Below are 17,170 nucleotides of genomic sequence, written 5' to 3'. Positions count from 1 at the left end.
ACACATAAATATATTTAAAGCATTCTGTCATTTAAAGCTAGCTAATGTTAGAATTGCATGCTATACTGCAGTAGAGATTTTTGCATGCATGGCTTTTCTAGACCCTAGAGAGAGCAAAAGGATTATTAAATAATATATTCTGGATATACAAAATAATAATCATGATTTTTTATATTAATTCTAGTTCTCATATATATTTTGATAACATTATAAAGTTCACTGAGGGAGGTAGAATACTATAATATTGATGATTAAGGTTGTTCTGTCTCTCTAAAGTCTGATTGCTGCCATTTTCCATCAGACTTAAGCATATGGTATGCTGAAGATGTTGCATGTTCAGTTTAGAGTATATTTTTTAAAATCCCTTAAGCAAAGCATTATGTGTTTCTTATTTAAATTGAATATCCTGTCCATCTCCCTTTCAAAGCACTAAAATCAGTTTTTGGTTTTGCCTTTTTTTTTTTTTTTTTTCCCTGAGGAGTTTTAAAGTAGAATTCCTAAGCAAACATGCATGTTAGTGTAGCTAAAGATCATATAATTCTTTTCTACAAAGTTATTGTAATTATTGGTTCCCATTTAATTCTTCAGCTTTAGTAGCACTGCTCTCCCCTACAGCAGTTAGATCATAATCCCAAGTACCTTTATGGGTCCTTAGTCACTGCTTGTTGGAGGTTTCTTTGGAACTGAAGTAGGTCACACGCAAAGTAGTAGTTTTTTAACCCAAATCGTCTCTTGAGCATTTAATGCACTCCAACCCTTACATGCTAGTCCTTTAGATGTTTTTACATTTATTTTCTAAGACATATGCCACATATGCACACACACACAAAAACAACAACACTGAATAAAGTTAAGTCCCAGGCTTGCATGAAAACCATGCCTTGAGTGTGATATACAACTAGCACTACTTATCTCAAATGTACAGTTAAAATAGATGAGTGACACTGACAAACAACATCTGTTTGTTTTACACCGGCTAGGTATCTCCTCCCAAGAGAGGCACCAAGGCTTCCAGAGGAGAATTTCCAGGGATCTTCCAAAGAGCACTGGATCTGTGCTTTCTGGGCACAGGGTGGAAACTCTAGGAAGACTTTAAAACATCACACGCTTGCAATCACTAAAGTGATCGCGTTGATATATATTTGATTGAATTTTAGTACACATTACCTTTACATTAGTGTATATAGAAGACAAAAGTCAAAAATCTCTTCCACTCTTCAGAGTCTTTGTATATTGGATCTAGACTCTAATTAGGTGCAAGGCTTCAGAACAATAACAGACTGAAACGGTAATGCTAGCCCTCTGCTCATGTATCAACAGGACAGATACTAGCAGATTTTTAGGATAAACAGGGAAAGGCTGGCATATCTTGGAAAAGGAAAGCCGTTAGAATAAGAACCGACTCAGCCATCTTTAGGAGACTTCAAAATTTGTTTGTTCATTTACCAGGAAATGAATGCTCATTTCTATACCTGATATAATAGTGACTCACCAATATAGAGAAAAAAAAATCCTCACAGAATTTTGAAATTGTCTAATACAAAATTACTATAGCCTTTTAAAGCAATTCCACGTTTATATCACTGGTTTTACAAGCATTTCAGGAATACAAGTAAGGAAACATCTAACATTGCAGGGATAGATAATTAGATCTACACTAACACACCTACACTATCATGTACAGTATGTATACATTGTGATACATATATATACACACACACACAGAGTATTTAATGACCAATTACCACAATTTTCCCAAAAGCTGGCATTGCCCAGCTCTTGGCATGACTGGCAGCCTGTTTAGAACTATTGGTTTGACTGGAGAGCTGGAAATGTCTGTCAAATGGCTGACCTCTGTTTCTACCTTGATAAACTGCTCTCTTCCTGCCCTCTCACACATGACTAAGGAACAGGCTGGATGCCTGAGCAAAAAAAAAAAAAAAAAAAAAAAAAAAAAAAAAAAAAAACAGCATGAAATCTCACTATGACATTGTTAACACAAATGGTCAGGCATACCAAAAGATGCCATCAGACCTGTACAAATGCCTTCACAGTAAGACAGGTACGCCCAAGTACATTTGTTGGGCATTCTGGAAGGAACCTAAGTTCAAACATCTAAAAACTAGTCTAAAATGGGCATCTAGACCAACACCTGACTTAACTTAGGAAAGGCAAATCACTTCAAAAAGAGACAGCTTTCCTCCATCCACCCTGAAGAGGGTCTACAGGGACTAATGCCTACATAAGATACCAAATTTCCACATATTTAGTGTAGGAAGGACAAATCTGCTTTCTCTGCTAGGTATTACATCTGACAACATTAAGAAAATCATCACAAAATTCACAACCAAAGGCCTGCAGGTGAGATTTAGCCCAAAGTACCACCTGTGTAGTTCACAGCCAGTTGCAGGTTCCCAGGAGTCTCCTAAGCTCCACTATGCCCATGATGAGATGCAGTCATCCCATAAACAAAATGATAAATGCATTTCCAGTCACTTAATGAGCGTGCACCTGCATTTGCTTGCATATTCCTTCACATGCACACTGGGGTGTGACTGCCTAAGACTTCTCTCCCATGGTGTTCCACTCTCAGCTGCCATCCATAAAAGCCCAAATGTTGGCCTCGTTGTTTAATTTCACCAGCAGACTTTGAGTGTGAGACTGAGAACATCTGTTGCTCTGGGTATGTTTACCCTGCATAATTCAGCACCACGCAAATATCTCTGCTAGATAAATATCAATTAAATAGCTGGAAAGAAGGCAGCTCCAGAAATGGAAACTACACTAACATGATAACCCACTCATACTTGTTTACACTGCTCAAAGAATTTAGAGATGCAGTGGTATGTGGAGATACCTGCACTATTATTCCCTGTGGACAAACCACCAGCGTGATTTCGTTTGCAAGGCAAGAAAAAATTCTGCAGAATATGTAAAAATGCAAAGCTCTGCAGGTAAGCAACAGGCACCTGAAAATATTTTTCTCTTCTAGGAAGAGACATTATTCAACAGTAAAGATCTTGGCAAGAAAGGAGGGCATCACTTTCACAGCATTCCTTGAAGACTCCTTCAAAAAAAATAAATAAAAAAATAAAAAAAGAGCCTGACTTCTCAACCAGCAGTAATGAGCAGATGTATATGCATCTCATAAGAAATGTAATCAAATAAAGCTTCAGAAGACTGGCACTTTCTTTTCAGTTATTATTTGAAAGTCAGAACGAAGTCCTCACAAGGAAACAGCAGTCTATTTTGGAAAAGCTCCACAAACTCCTTTTTTACAAAAGTTGAAAATCCTGCAGAAAGTCATCAGAAGTATTTTTCAAATGCAATTATTCTTTGAAGAGTGGTGCTAAAAATCACATTGTAATTGTTCCATATGTTTTTCCTTCACATAACTTGGATATCACATTAACTCAGTCTGATACAACCTCTCCAAATAGCATCCAGTACAGAAAAAAAGGTAAATATTAAAAAAAAAAAATCATTAAAAATATATCCTTAAATTGATCTATTTGCTGATCCATGATACCAGTATATTATGTATATATTTTTGCCAGATAGCTGTTTTATTCCTCCCATATCCTTTCTTGTAAAATGAAGTGTGACATCTTTCTGACAAAATTTCTAACTTGGGCAATGTTCAAAACACAAACCTTTCGTGAAGTCACAAGATGCTTTATTTTTTGAAAAAAAATGTAATGATACTCCCCAATTTTCTGCTCTTTCTACATTATTGATGTGGCACAAATAATTGTCTTAGACATAATGAGTATCATATATTAACATTCATTAGTTAGTGTAAAACTCTTGAGTCGCTTACAGAGCAATTTCTACTGCGTTAAAGTCAATGAATCTCTACAGTCTAGTCATACACTAGATGTTAAACCTCAGCTGAGGCATACTGAACATTTGGTAACATTGTGATACTATACAGAAGGATGCCAAATACTTCAAAATACAATGAGAACAAGCTAGCACCCAAGAAATCCAACTTTAACTGCATTGGTAATATAGTAACAGGTTTAGAAAGACCTTTTCCCCCCCTCTTTTAAAAAAGTCAGCATATAGTGCAGAGCACAGCCCTAACAAAAGTTTCCCCATGTTTGGCCAGGTGGGTAAATGAAACTAAGCTAGTGATTCAGGGACCTGGAACAACCAGCCTAGCAATGACTGATTTTTATTTATTCTATCAAAAGAAAACAAAAATCTTTTCACAGCTGCAGAAGGGTAATTTTAGGTTCATCTGACCCAGTTAAGTTTCCATGCAATGGAGTAGAAGAGCTCTTAAGAAAATTCTCAACTTTGTACTCATCAAAAGTAAGGCAAGAGGATCTAAACACCTGGTTATATTAGTATTTTCAACCCTATGGTAAAAAGAACCTTAACAGCATCAAGAGTTAAATAAAAATATATCTTTTAGATCAAGGAGATATTAAACTACAAAGTGCTAATGCAAAATAGTAGTAGATGATATGCGTAAATTCAGCAGTTATTTGTCAGACACCATCTGCTTTTCCTTTCATTCTTTTTTGATTTTGATCTGCAAGAAACCACATCAGTATCAAATGTCACTTAGTTCTTATTCAAACAGAGCGGTCCAGACACAGCGGCTGCACCAGCTGACTTAGCTGACCTGGGCCTAAAGTAAAAACAAACCCCTATAAATCACCAGATGTAAGCAATTGAATAGTGATCAGTTTAATTAATTGAACAGCTTTCCAAAGTTTACTGTATTGCTTTAACCCTTCAGGCATCTCTGAGAAAGGTAACTTGCAAATTGTCTTTAAGGGCAGGATTTGGCCAGAGGGCTATATTTTACTAGCTTTAAAGAATTTAGATTCCCATTGATAAAAACAAAATTCCACCTCTGGAAAAACACATTTTTTTTTCCTAATTAACAGTACAATTTTTTTCCATCAAACGTATTAGAAAAATTAGATGGCCAAGAAAATCAAACTGTTTTCAAGTGAAATTCACAGGAATACTTTTTCTTTTAAAATAAAAATTATATATTTTTAGAATAAAAAAAAGTATAGGCCCCATATGTTTTTTTAAATCTTATACTCAGTACTGCAGATGTCCCACCAAGTAACATACTAAAGTATTTCAAACAAAGCAATGAACATAGTCATAACAATGTGTGTCAGTTATACGCACATACTGAAGCTGTAAAAATTATACACCACAGACACAAATTGACTCAAAGACTTTTTAAGATATTGGCCCAACATCTTTTAGCCTAGACATCTGTCCTGCAGGTGCGTGGTGAAGGTATTTCCCTACCTTCCCCATTCAAATTAATAGAATTTCACCACAATTTAACACAATTATAATTTCAGCCAAGATGCATAGTAATAGAATATAATTCTTAATTTGAAGTCTGCATTGTACGAGTTTGTATAAATTTACTACTGTTTGTACAGTGCCTAGCACAACAGGTCTGAAGCCTCTGGGCACTACCACAATATAACTTAATTCTAATGTAGTCTTTGTATCTGCAAGGAGCCTAAAACCTACATGGATTATAAGCTCAATTATACACATTTTAAACAACCTGGTATATAATATGACATAATCAACTTCCTAACCACAGGCTGCTCTATTTCCAATTATTTCACTTTAATCTCTGTAATACACATATTTCCACTAAAACTGTAGTTAGTTCCACTAACTAGGGAGCAGAACAAAACCTACTTACAAAGACAGAAGAGTTATATTTGTAGAGACTGGCCCCAGATTTGGAATGACCTCCAGTTCATTGTTGTTCAGCTTCCTATTAATATTAAAAAAGGGAAAGTCAGCTTTGATGTCAATCAGAAGTAAATAAACTATAATTGCTGAATTGCCAAACAACATCGCTCCAAAATTTGAAATTAATTTGCCTATCACTTAATGCAACATATCAGAAGAACAGCAAACATCTTTGTTTTTCATCTACTTATCCCTGGAAAAACAGCTGTATAATTAACATAGTCAAACAATTTATTTTTAATTAAGACAAATTAACTTACACTTCCCGAAGACTATGAAGGTGATCCAAGGAACCGGTGTTGACTGAATATAATCTGTTGTGACTTAAGTCCCTATGAGGTTACAAAAATAAACAAGCTGTCAGTTTTGCCATAAAGTTTTTAGTAAAGCAATGCAATTTCAATACAAATTATATTATCATTTGTCTCCAAGCCTATAAAAGTGAGGGTTTGATATCAGTGAAGTTAGAATAGAAACTCAGTTATTTATACACATTGAATATTGAAATAAGTGCCTTGATCACTACCCGCAGTGTCAAGTTGTTTCCTGCAACTCTGAATAACAAGGGCTGAGTGCACATGTGGCTGAGTATTTAAGGCAGAATCATGAAAAGCATCTCAAAATTTATATATTCCATCAACAATCTTCCCCACTTCTTCACAACAGAAGATCCAACCTCTAATGCCTGATGCAACTACTAACAGCTAAAGCCAATCAAGAGAAACTTTTAAGTCAAGGATCACTGAAGGCTTATTTCTTCAGTCACGGTCAGAGTATCTGTTATCATCCAGCCTTCTCACTTGCTTCTCTAAAGCAATTAACAAATTACAACTACACAATATGATAATAAAGAAATTTTGATTCTGTTTTCGGGCTTTACTACATTTCAGAACTCTTATTCAAGAAGCAAATTTAATGTGGATCTTAAATACACAATATCAGAAGAAAACAGACACAAGAAGGTCTAACACTATGCTGAATTTTAAGATGTCTATATACTATCCACATTAATCAGAGGTTTAATTGCACTTACAAGTTTGTAACACTAGGCTTTTTCCTATCTGATCTTAAGATAGCAATATATATGGATGGACTTTGTAAGAAATTTCACTACTGAAGTACACACTTCTTTAAAGACAACAGTATTTGCTACAAAACAAGGTAGAGTACTAAGAATCCAATACATTTTCTTGACCACTGTAAACCTTTAATTCTTTTTGCCTACAGACACCATGCATCTTTACCACGCATCCTCTTGAACACTTGAAAAGGCCATGTTGTAAAAGTATGTAATAAAAACATTTGCTGTAATAAAAACATATGTAATAAAAATATAAGAACATTTGCTCTCAAGAGGTACTGGAGGAAAAAAAAAAAAAAACACAGAAACAAAAATAAAGACTCTATAAGAGAATGCAGGGAAATCCAAACATGCAGGTCTGTAAAGATCTGTGCAAGGGGCCCAGATTTAATACTGGTCTTTCACAATGGCTTGCCCTGATGTCCTGAGTTTTAATCCTCTATCCACCAGGGCCTCTATGTTCCTGCTCGCCTACTCCGCTGCCACCAGCGCCTACACCAATACAAGTTGCACCAGTACAACTGTCTTTAAGGTGGGTGTTGAATAGCAGAATATGGAGTTTATCTAAAACAAAAAAAACAAAAGCTCTGTTATTTTTAAGTTCTCAAACTCACCCTTTTTCAGCAACTGAATTTGCAACACAGACCCACAAACAGCTGCACTAGCAGATTGCTGAATGAGCAGCTGCAGCACCAGGTAAAGGCCAGAGAAGTTCCCAGACTGGATTATTTCATCAATCTAATCAATGAAATTCAGTGCTAATTGACTACTGCATCCTGAGCACTATGCCAATAGGTCTGTGATAAAAGCAGGGAAGGGCTTGGAAGAGAAGATGCTTGGCACCACCAGAAGGATCTGACAGTCACTGTCTATGCCAGCATTAAATCAGCTCCTCATTATGACATGAGGGCATGAGGAGCATCTCAAATTGAATATATGAGGAAATTCAAGCAGTCTTTAATTTTTCAAGAGAATATGATTCAGTTCATTGCCACCTATGGTCTGTGCACCAAACACAGCTCTTAGCATGCTGGAAAACAGGCACACGCATGAGTCTATGGGTGCAGCCCAACCTACAGATTTGGAAGCGCTGTATCCTGATGGATGGTTTGCACAGCCATGTTGTTCTCCATAGGAGCCAAAAAGGGCCAGTTCCAGGATCTGTGCAAAGTGCTCAGCCACATTACTAAGCCTTGAGCTATTGGGATCTCAGGTTTCTCTGCACCTATCATTTCAGATTCTCGAAGAGGACAGAAAACTGAAAGCCAGCCAGGTACATAGGCTCCTCATGCATCACAAGGGGACAGTGAAATCATGCTTGAGGCTCCCTCATGGTTCAGTGCTTCATGCTGCACTTGCTCAATGCTTCCAGCATGAGCTATCTGCTTCCCAAGAATCTCAACCCACATATTTCCCCATCAACTCCAGCTCTACCCAGAGTCCTGAGTCTTGAACTCTGATCTGAACTTAGCTCCAACAGGGGGAATCAGTGACTGCCCACTGCACCAGCAGCTACAGTCCTGGGTGTCAGGGTTCCCCTCCAGAATAGAAACTGTGTCTTTTCTCAGGTGTTTAAACCCCTAAAGATCTTTCCTCTTAACTATGGAAAGCCAATACAGTGTTAAGACTTTCAAAATCCACAAATGCTAGTTTCACCATTATGATTTTGAGTTCTCCTGTAAATGAGGTTAACCACACTTGAGTTGCAGGACTGAATCTTTCATTGCTTAAGAATCTAGTGCAAACATTATTCTGGCCACAGATTTGAGGAAAAACCCATTTGTTTAACATCTCAAATCCACAGTTACTATCTTCAGATTTTCAAACTGCATTCTTAAATGTAAATACTGAAAAATATGGTATTACAAACAACTAAGTTTTAATAGGGATGTGAATCTAACAAATTACTTTAAAGGAGACTGTGTACAGAAAAAAAATCTACCCTAAAACTTAATTCAATATTTGGCTTTTGTCCGTAGGGATTATAAGAACTATGCAAATAAACAGCCTAAATTCAGTAAAGTTAGGAACTAATATGTTACTGTTCTTCATGCTTTAAACAAGAATCAGGAATTAGGGATTATTTCAACAAAAAGCTTTCAACATTAGTGCTAAAAACTTGTGTTTCTTCATTTTTTTTCATCTAAAAACCCTGCAAAAGGTTTATTTAAAATATGTTTGCCTAAAGGACCTACCAGACAGCAACAGACATGAGTAGATTTGTTCTCCTGGAGTTATAACATGAAAAAAAAAAAAAATCTGGCAGAGTCCTTAAACTATAAAAATCTGCAATTACAACCACTGCTGTGCACGATCACCACACTGGAGCCAGACACTTTCACTCATAGCTCAATCTCACATCCATCTGGAGTCCATCAAGGCAACCGTGAGCATAACAACTTACGCTAGGTTTCAAACAATTTTGTGTGTTTGCTTTTTAACACTGCAGATATCGTCAGACTTTCCATGTGGCACCTACTTTAAAAAATACATGCATTCAAAACCTCAATTCCTTGTTTACTTACAAAAGGTTGTCAAGCACAAATTGAAGAGGAAAAAAAAAGCCAAATACTATTGACATGCTTGTCTAAACAAGTATGGGGAAAACATAAAATGTAAGTATTTTGATAAACACCATTCAGTATTAGAGGCATTAGCAACTTCAGGGAAAAGCCTACTTCTTTCAAGTTACATTTCTAAGTTAAATCAGAACTTTTGGAAGTAAGCCATAAGTTAAAATATTTGTCTTTCACTAAAATTCTAAGTGTAGCTTAAGCTTGTAGGAGTTTCCAGACTTAAAAGCACTAGAATCAAGGCACTTTTTAAATATAAAATTTTACCATCCCTGTCCCATATAGCTAGAAATTTCAATGCATTTGAAAAGCTCTATAAGGATAAGACTTGCAAGTAAAATAGGAACTCACGATACTAAAATACTAAAATTACTACTATGCATTTGCCATTTCTGAATTTTCCCTCTCTGTTAAAACCACATAAAAAGTGGGGAGAAAATATCCTCTGTGATTACTTTTTCTACTAGAATTTCAAAAGCTATGAACTACACAATAGTGAGTACATTCAGGAACTCCAGAAGCCAAGTTTATATTAAGAAATTCCTTTCAGCAATACAAGGTATGTATACCTGTTCTTCACCTAAGATTTCTAATAAAAGTGATCAAACATTTAAGCAGATCTCAGCACTTATTTCCGAAGTACACTTTGAAAAGCAGGTCGTAGTTCTTGAAGCTCTTTAAAAAAACTATTGTAGGAAAGAAAGCATTTTCCATACCCATTTGCTTTTGTATGAATATATTTCATAATTCACAGAGCCTTTGTATCAGAAAACAGAAACAAAACTCTGAATATCCATGTTTATGCTATAAAAAAAAAAAAACAAAAGGAAGGTCTAATGCATAAAGGGAGAAGGTGACTGTTTCTTCACACATTTTATAAATATGACTTTTAGACTTTAACTTAATTCACAACACTTAGTTACAATTATCATCTTCTTCCTTAGAGAACTCAGGAACCTGAGCCCCAAGTCAAATTTTAAAATGCAAATCCAGCAACAGCTTCTTAATCAGTCCCACTGGGGCCTATAGAGCTGCTAATTCAGCAGAAATCAAGAGAGCTGAAAAACAAAAAGCCAGGCTGTAGCTGTTTTAAGACACTGATCCAAAATGACTCATAAATCAGCTTGCTGTGTTCAAGTTTTAGTCTGGAAAATATTGAAAAACAGCTGTGAAAACCATACAGCCCCTTTTTTCTTTTCTGGCAACGCTGGTAAAGAACTAGAGGATTTATAAAAAGTAAATACCAAAAATGTAATACAAACACTCGTGAAAACTGTCTTTTAGATTTTCCCTTCTGTCTCACTAACAGCTCTAACATTCTTAGGTGAGCCTGATAAATATAAATAAATAAATATATTCTAGAAATCCACTGAAAATTCATAAATACTGAAGACTGGCTAATATGCAAATTCTCTTCCTCCCTCCACTTTTGGCTATGAAGCATCAATTCTAACAGCAACATTCTTTCAATCTCAGGGCACTCATACTAGAAATAAATTAAAATCTAACTTCAAAACTATTTGTACACAGAACCATTACAAATATGTATCTGTTTTCGGAGCATTATCATTATTCTATGTGACAGTAGCTACAGACTTTTTTTCTGGGGGCTAAAACTACAGTAAAGGGGACAGTGACACCCTGTTTACACCCTACTTCATGAAGTAATAATCTGTGCAATGCAGTAGTCTCATATTTGCCACCAAGAAAATCCCCAGAATTTAACTCAGTGTTCAGGCTCATTTTCTTATTTTGCTTTGTCCATTATAAGGTCACGTAGTCTTTCCACATTCCAAACTCTCATTTTATTTCACTATACAAAAGAAATGAGAGTGTGAAACCAGAGATTCAAATAGGCAACTTCATCAGACATGTTTTCTGTCTTGGTATGTAAGGTCCAGTATGGGCCCAAAACTTCTGAAGCAAGAACGTGCACTCTCCGACTGAGGAGTTCTTGCCTGCATATGTTGAGAACCTGGTGTAGAAGAATCCTCTTTTCCAAAGAGGATTGGAAATCCTGCAATTAAACTACTAGCTTTTGGCTATATGCAGTATAGACCTCCATGGGGAAGAAGAAGAAGAAAAAAAAAAAAAAAAAAAAAAAAAAAAACAGTATATCAACAAAATTCAGAAAATGGTCTTTTAAAAATTGTAAATGCACAGTTTGGAGAAACAAAAACCTAGACTATCTGAAGCTTCCTTGAGCATGCAAAACTGCAAAGCATCATAACCAACATAACATAAGGCTGCAAGTACTCGAGTAGCGGGAGGTAGGAGCCCATGCCACCCTGTGCCTTGTTCTCTTAAGAAGAGGGAAGGAAGAAAGAGCAGGGCACTTCTAAGGCATTTGACACAAACAAAAGAAATATTTACACAAAAGCAGCCAGACCACATGGTTTGGTGACACCTACAAAGAGGCACTCCTGTGAGTTTAAGACCGAGTGACACAGCTGTCCAATGAGTAATCACAGCAGGGTTTCTTAAAGCACACCGAAGCTTATTTACACAAGTGGAACTTATTTTCTCACGCTTTTAAAGGAATGTGAACTTACATAAGGACAATTTACATTACCAAGGGAATTCTAATTAGAAAAACCTCCCCGCACTCACAAAAAAAGAGAGCCCTGCAATGTGTTTTATTTTCTCCCAGTAAAGTGGAAAAGACAAATTTGGATTACTGCTAATGAAGAATACTTTTTAAAGTAACTCAAAAAATGGAAGTTCTCAGATTTTCTCCCTATGGTTTTAATTTAGGTGTCACATCTGAGTTTTAACCAACATCACTAACTCACCTCAGCTATTAAACTAAGCCATAAAGTGTAGCTGAGTATCAAAAAACACTTTTGTAAGTTTTGTCAGACAACTTACATTAGGCACCGTTCAAAAGAACAGGAGGGATGAAACTTAATAGGAAGTAAAACAAATGCTGAATGCAAAGCAGATCCAGTATTTGTTTCATATGTTTCAATCGCATAAGCCAAAAAAAAAAAAAAAAAAAAAAAAAGAGTCTTTCCCCTCACTCACACTTTTTTCCTATGGCGCTGCACAGAAATATTCGCCTCCTAGAGCCATTCCTACGTGCAGCCCCATATGGTGCCAATAGAGCCCTCCACATTTCATGAGCGGAGCAGCATGACCTCCAGACGAGGCAATTGAGCAGAATTAGCCACAACTAATTGAAAGCCTTCCTGTTTACTTTAAAGTCCTTATCTCAATCTGCTTTCGAAATGTAATAGAAAATTAATACGACTAATACAAAAGATATCTGAGCGACACGAGATTAAAAGCAAATGTGAAAAGTCCCTCGGCTCTTTTTCGGGCTTTCAGAAAGTTCCTCATAATTTATGCTTTGTCTGTAAAAGTTGGTCACTGAAAGTAAATTTTCTGCACGCAGCATTTCGGGTCGCGTTACTAAGAATTCTGCAAGTCTGTCTCAGCGAATTAAAAATAGCAACTTTCAGCACTGATACAGCTATTTCACCCACAACTAGTGCAGACCGAAGATCAGGAGTAAGAAGCACACAAACAAAACTCAGACTGCTGGAAGTGATTTTTTTTCCTCTTTTTCTCCGACACACAAAGTACCTGGAACCCCACAGAACCTGACGGTTATTGCACGTTTTCCATGCAATCGTCAGAAAAACTTTCCCCTTCGCCTTTTCCAAGTTCCCCCGGACCCCGCGCTGCACAAGTTTTCCACGGGCTCCTGGTCCGGGTTGATTTGATGCCCGGCACGACCCGCACGGGCGCAGTGACAGTCCCTCGCACCTTCCACCCACCCCGTGCCTGCCGGCACCGCCGCGCTTCTCGAAAAGGGCACTTCCCTCCCCAAAACCTCGTTCCCCCGCACCCGCAGAGCGGAGGCCCCGCGGGACGGAAGATGGCGGTCGCCCCCCCACCTCGCCCCGGCCGCCCCGGTACTCACAGCTGCACCGCGCCCCGCGGCAGCCGCTCGGGCACCTGGCTCAGCTCCTGGCGGCTGCAGGCGACGAGGTGCCCGGCGCAGCGGCAGGACGCAGGGCAGCGGGCGGCGCCGCGGCCCCCGGGCACCAGCAGCAGCAGCAGCAGCGGGAGGGCGGCCGGGACCGCGCGGGGCCGGGGCCGGGGCATGGCGGGCTGCGCGCCGCGTGCCTCGCGCTCCCGCACTGACAGAGCCAGCACAGCGCGACCTCTCAGAGCGGCCGGCGGCTCCCGCTCATGCCCCGGGGCTGCCACGAAGGGGGGAAGGCGCTGGGGGAGAGAGGTCGGGGGAGTAGAAAAAGAAGGGGGGAAAAAAAAAAAAAAATCCGCCGGGGGGACTGGTGGGGGGTGCGCAGCGCCGCGGCCGCCGCCAGCCACTCCGCAAACTTTCCGCCGCCTCAGCCCGCCCCCGAGCGGCGCGGGGCGGCCCGCGCGCAGCCCCCTCCCTCCCGGCCCGCCATGTGACGGCAGCGAGCGGCGGGGCCGGGCCAGGGGCCGGGGCACCTGGAGGGAGACCCCGGCCCCTTCCCTCGCTCGCGGCAGCCGCGCGGTGGCCCTGGCACAGGACCAAGCGCCAGCTCGGGTGCTTGGCCGGGGCTCTGAGAGCACCGTGCTCTTGGGGGCCTGGGGCCAACCCTTCTGCACACATGGGTGGTTTGGGGACCTCCATGCACAGAGGGGGTCTCTTATCGAGCGCTGTCTCCCCGCACACAGACTGCAGCCCATGAAGGGAGCGTGCCAAGCTGGCCCTGCACATTTCCTCCACAGCCTCACCCCTTGGTGTGAGCCGGAGCAATTCGGAGGCTTTTCTAGCTCGTGCAAAGGTCCAAACACGTTTGTGGCCAAGCCTGGGGTCACAGGGATGTAAAAGGTGAGGTGAGGTTAACTCTTGCCTTCCGGGTCCCGCACGGCTAGGCCAGACACCGTAATTAAGCCCATTATGTTCCCCACAGGATCCCAGCTCCAGAGGTTCAGGGAAGTAGGCAGGGCATATGGATTCCTCATCTCTGAGGTAATCTCTGTAATTTAAGTAAATACCTATTGTTCCGAGTTCCATATGTAAGCTCAGACCTTGCAGTGGATTCAGTTACCAGAGGCTTTGCACGTGCCCACACAGCAGAAGCAGAATGTCAGGCTACTCAAGAACACTGTACCTTCCCTCCTACCTTTATAAGTGAGTATATATATATATATATATATCTGTATATACACATTTCACCTAAGAGACTGATGGCAGCCTAGACTCTAGGCAGCTTGGACAGCCTTGAAAGCCCAACCCCTTCAACTTCAAGAAGGGTACAGTCAATATTTTCTCCCTGTCTTTATTATTCCCGTATGTATCCCAGGAAACAGGCTAAGTCAAAGAAAGCTTCATTCTGTTTTAAGTCAGGAGTTATGAATTTGCAAAGCAAGCAGGCATAAGCTGCTAAAAATACTCATGACACTTTCACCACAGGTACTGCAGGTGTGTTACATGTATGAATAGTGCTGTGTGATGCTTTGTTAGCCTGTGATCCACTGACCATAGGTGGTCCTCAAGGAAATTACTGCAGGAAAAAAAAAAAACTAATGCTGCAGAAGCATACATTTTTCTACACAGAAAAGCAAGTTAGCAATCAAGAAAACAAGCAAAATAAAGGATAAATAAAAAGGAATTCACATTTTTTAACACACTGCCTTCATTTAGTTGTTGTAAAAGAATTGGCATGCATTGGCATGTGATAGTTATTTTTATTCGCAGCCTTTTTCTTCCCTTCAAAAACATTAGGTTAACATTAGATTAAGAAAGTCTGATAAATACCGAGCTGCTGTAAATAGCACACAGGAAAATGCAGACAGTGCCAAATTTAGTTTTTCAATACCATTCATCATTAGCTTTACATCTACTCCTACAGTAGGAGTAGGAATGGAAAAGCTTCCTTCTGTTTCAGAAAGTGATATGTTTTGGTTCTATCTGTATGGTTGTTTCGTACCACTTTACTAAGACGCAAAGATTTGTGAACGTTGTGTTTATATTTAGGTTTAAAAAATGCTCCATTTGCTGCTTCTGCAAAGTAATCAAAATACAAGATTAAGATCTTCATGTTTATTGCATACCATATTAAAATTAAAAATGGCTTTAAAATAGCCAGGAGCCAATCCTACTACAGTTCCCAGAATGCAGAGCAAACAGTTCTTATTTGAGAAAAGTGAGCTTGTCTTATCTTGAGTGTTGGCAAGGGCAATGACTCACTGGTAAGTGGTAACACAGGCATTAAGCTGTCAGTTTTAACATCCAAAGGAAAGAAAAAATAGAAGCAGAGCACTCTGTACTTACTTTATCGTAACACTGAATGATATATATGGTGTGGACATGAACTGTGGTAGAAGAGAGAATCCGAGAAAAGAAAGCTGAAGAAAAGGAAATTAAAATATTAAAAAGGGCAAGAACTTCTGTTTTCGTAATTCTGAAAACCACTCATGCAGTTACTGAGTAGGATGCCCTTATACCAGAGAAAGCTTATGCATTTTAAATGTTAATAATATATGAAGCTTCTTTAAATTAAGCAAGGTAAATCAATGCAGAAGATGAATCCATTTGTCTTTGCTGTTTCTATTCTCTGAATGCTCAAAAAAAGCATTTTAAAATTGATTATATTTTGAGCTGTAAAATACTTATATGCTGTACTAGAGAACTTGTGACATAAAGCCTTTCTTCTCACAGGTAGTTCTGCTCTCAAGTAGCATTTTTGCAACTGATATAAACCCCGAATCTGCAACCCCCAGACCGAGGGATTTCTTCATAATTAGCTTTGAGGTGAGAGTGTGCCATGGTTGTACATAAGCAAATACAAATGTGAAGCTTATTGGGACTCCTTTGCACAGGTTTGGCTATATTATACCTGCCCTAAGTGACTATATACCAAAATGAGAGCTCTCACAGTCTCCCACCTTCTTGTCTTGAGGCATAGTGAGGCATTCCTACCCTCCACTGTTTGGCGTCAGCATTTGGAGCTACAATGTCAACAGGATTAAGGGACTCTTTTGACTGAAAATTCACTTATCAAAAACAATACCTCTCTTCCTTCTCCCATCCCACCTTGAATTCTGACCTGGAATAATTCCCTGGTCCAGTTTTCCTTGTGGCTGTACGAGAAAGAGCACTTATCCGTGATGATGGTGTGTAGGCAAAGAAGGCCCTTTCCATGAAGCCTGCATATAGGCTGTGTGAGAGTGTGCTGCTGAGAAGGAGGAAGTACTGCTGCAGAGAACAATTATTGGAAAACTTGTAAAAGCTCTCTTTTCCTTACATCTCTCCCCAGTTCCAGTTCTAGCATCTGTTCTTCCATGAGGATCCCTGAGCATGGTATCTGGATTAGTTGGGGGTGGAAGAAAGCAAGTTGCATAGTGAATCCCTTCATTGGAATTTTACGGGATGACTGAAATCATCTAATTTTCAGCCCCTGTTTATTTTAAATCATGACTGTACATATTGAAGCCCAAACATACATATTTTAAAACATGTATTAAGTTGAGGCAAAGGGCAGATCCAGAAACTGTCAAAATATCATTTTGTATGTATCACTGATACAATGAAATCATGCGTCACTTCCATGTAACCTCTCTCTAGAAAAGGATTACCTCAAATCAAGCTGGTTTTAGCAGATTACTGAAAGTAATTTACCTGTATCTAAAGTTAAGCAAAACCAAGTTAAGATACTGTACATTTGCTGTCTTCAATTAGATTTAGGACATCTTATATAACATTTGTAACTTTAACGGCCTGGATAATCTAAACGCAATTTGATGGTTAGTCAGTTTTAAA

The 17,170-nt window shown here is 39.1% G+C and overlaps 1 protein-coding gene across 1 annotated transcript in view; it reads right to left on the bottom strand.

Annotated features, from left to right (window-relative positions):
• LRIG3 (leucine rich repeats and immunoglobulin like domains 3) overlaps positions 1-13,515 on the bottom strand; it is a 42,930-nt gene extending 29,415 nt beyond the window's left edge. The window contains exons 1-3 of the mRNA XM_088530375.1: positions 13,331-13,515; positions 6,012-6,083; positions 5,699-5,773 (exon numbers count right to left, since the gene is read on the bottom strand). Coding sequence (XP_088386501.1) covers positions 5,699-5,773; positions 6,012-6,083; positions 13,331-13,515 — 332 coding nt within the window. The remainder of the gene's footprint in view (positions 1-5,698; positions 5,774-6,011; positions 6,084-13,330) is intronic.
• Between the last annotated feature and the right edge of the window lie 3,655 nt (positions 13,516-17,170).

Source organism: Tinamus guttatus, unplaced genomic scaffold (genome assembly GCF_059628265.1).
Source record: "Tinamus guttatus ecotype Peru unplaced genomic scaffold, ASM5962826v1 Tinamus_guttatus_pri_ptg000368l, whole genome shotgun sequence".
In the NCBI taxonomy this organism is placed as follows: Eukaryota; Metazoa; Chordata; class Aves; order Tinamiformes; family Tinamidae; genus Tinamus; species Tinamus guttatus.
This window is presented reverse-complemented; position numbering and strand designations above follow the sequence as displayed.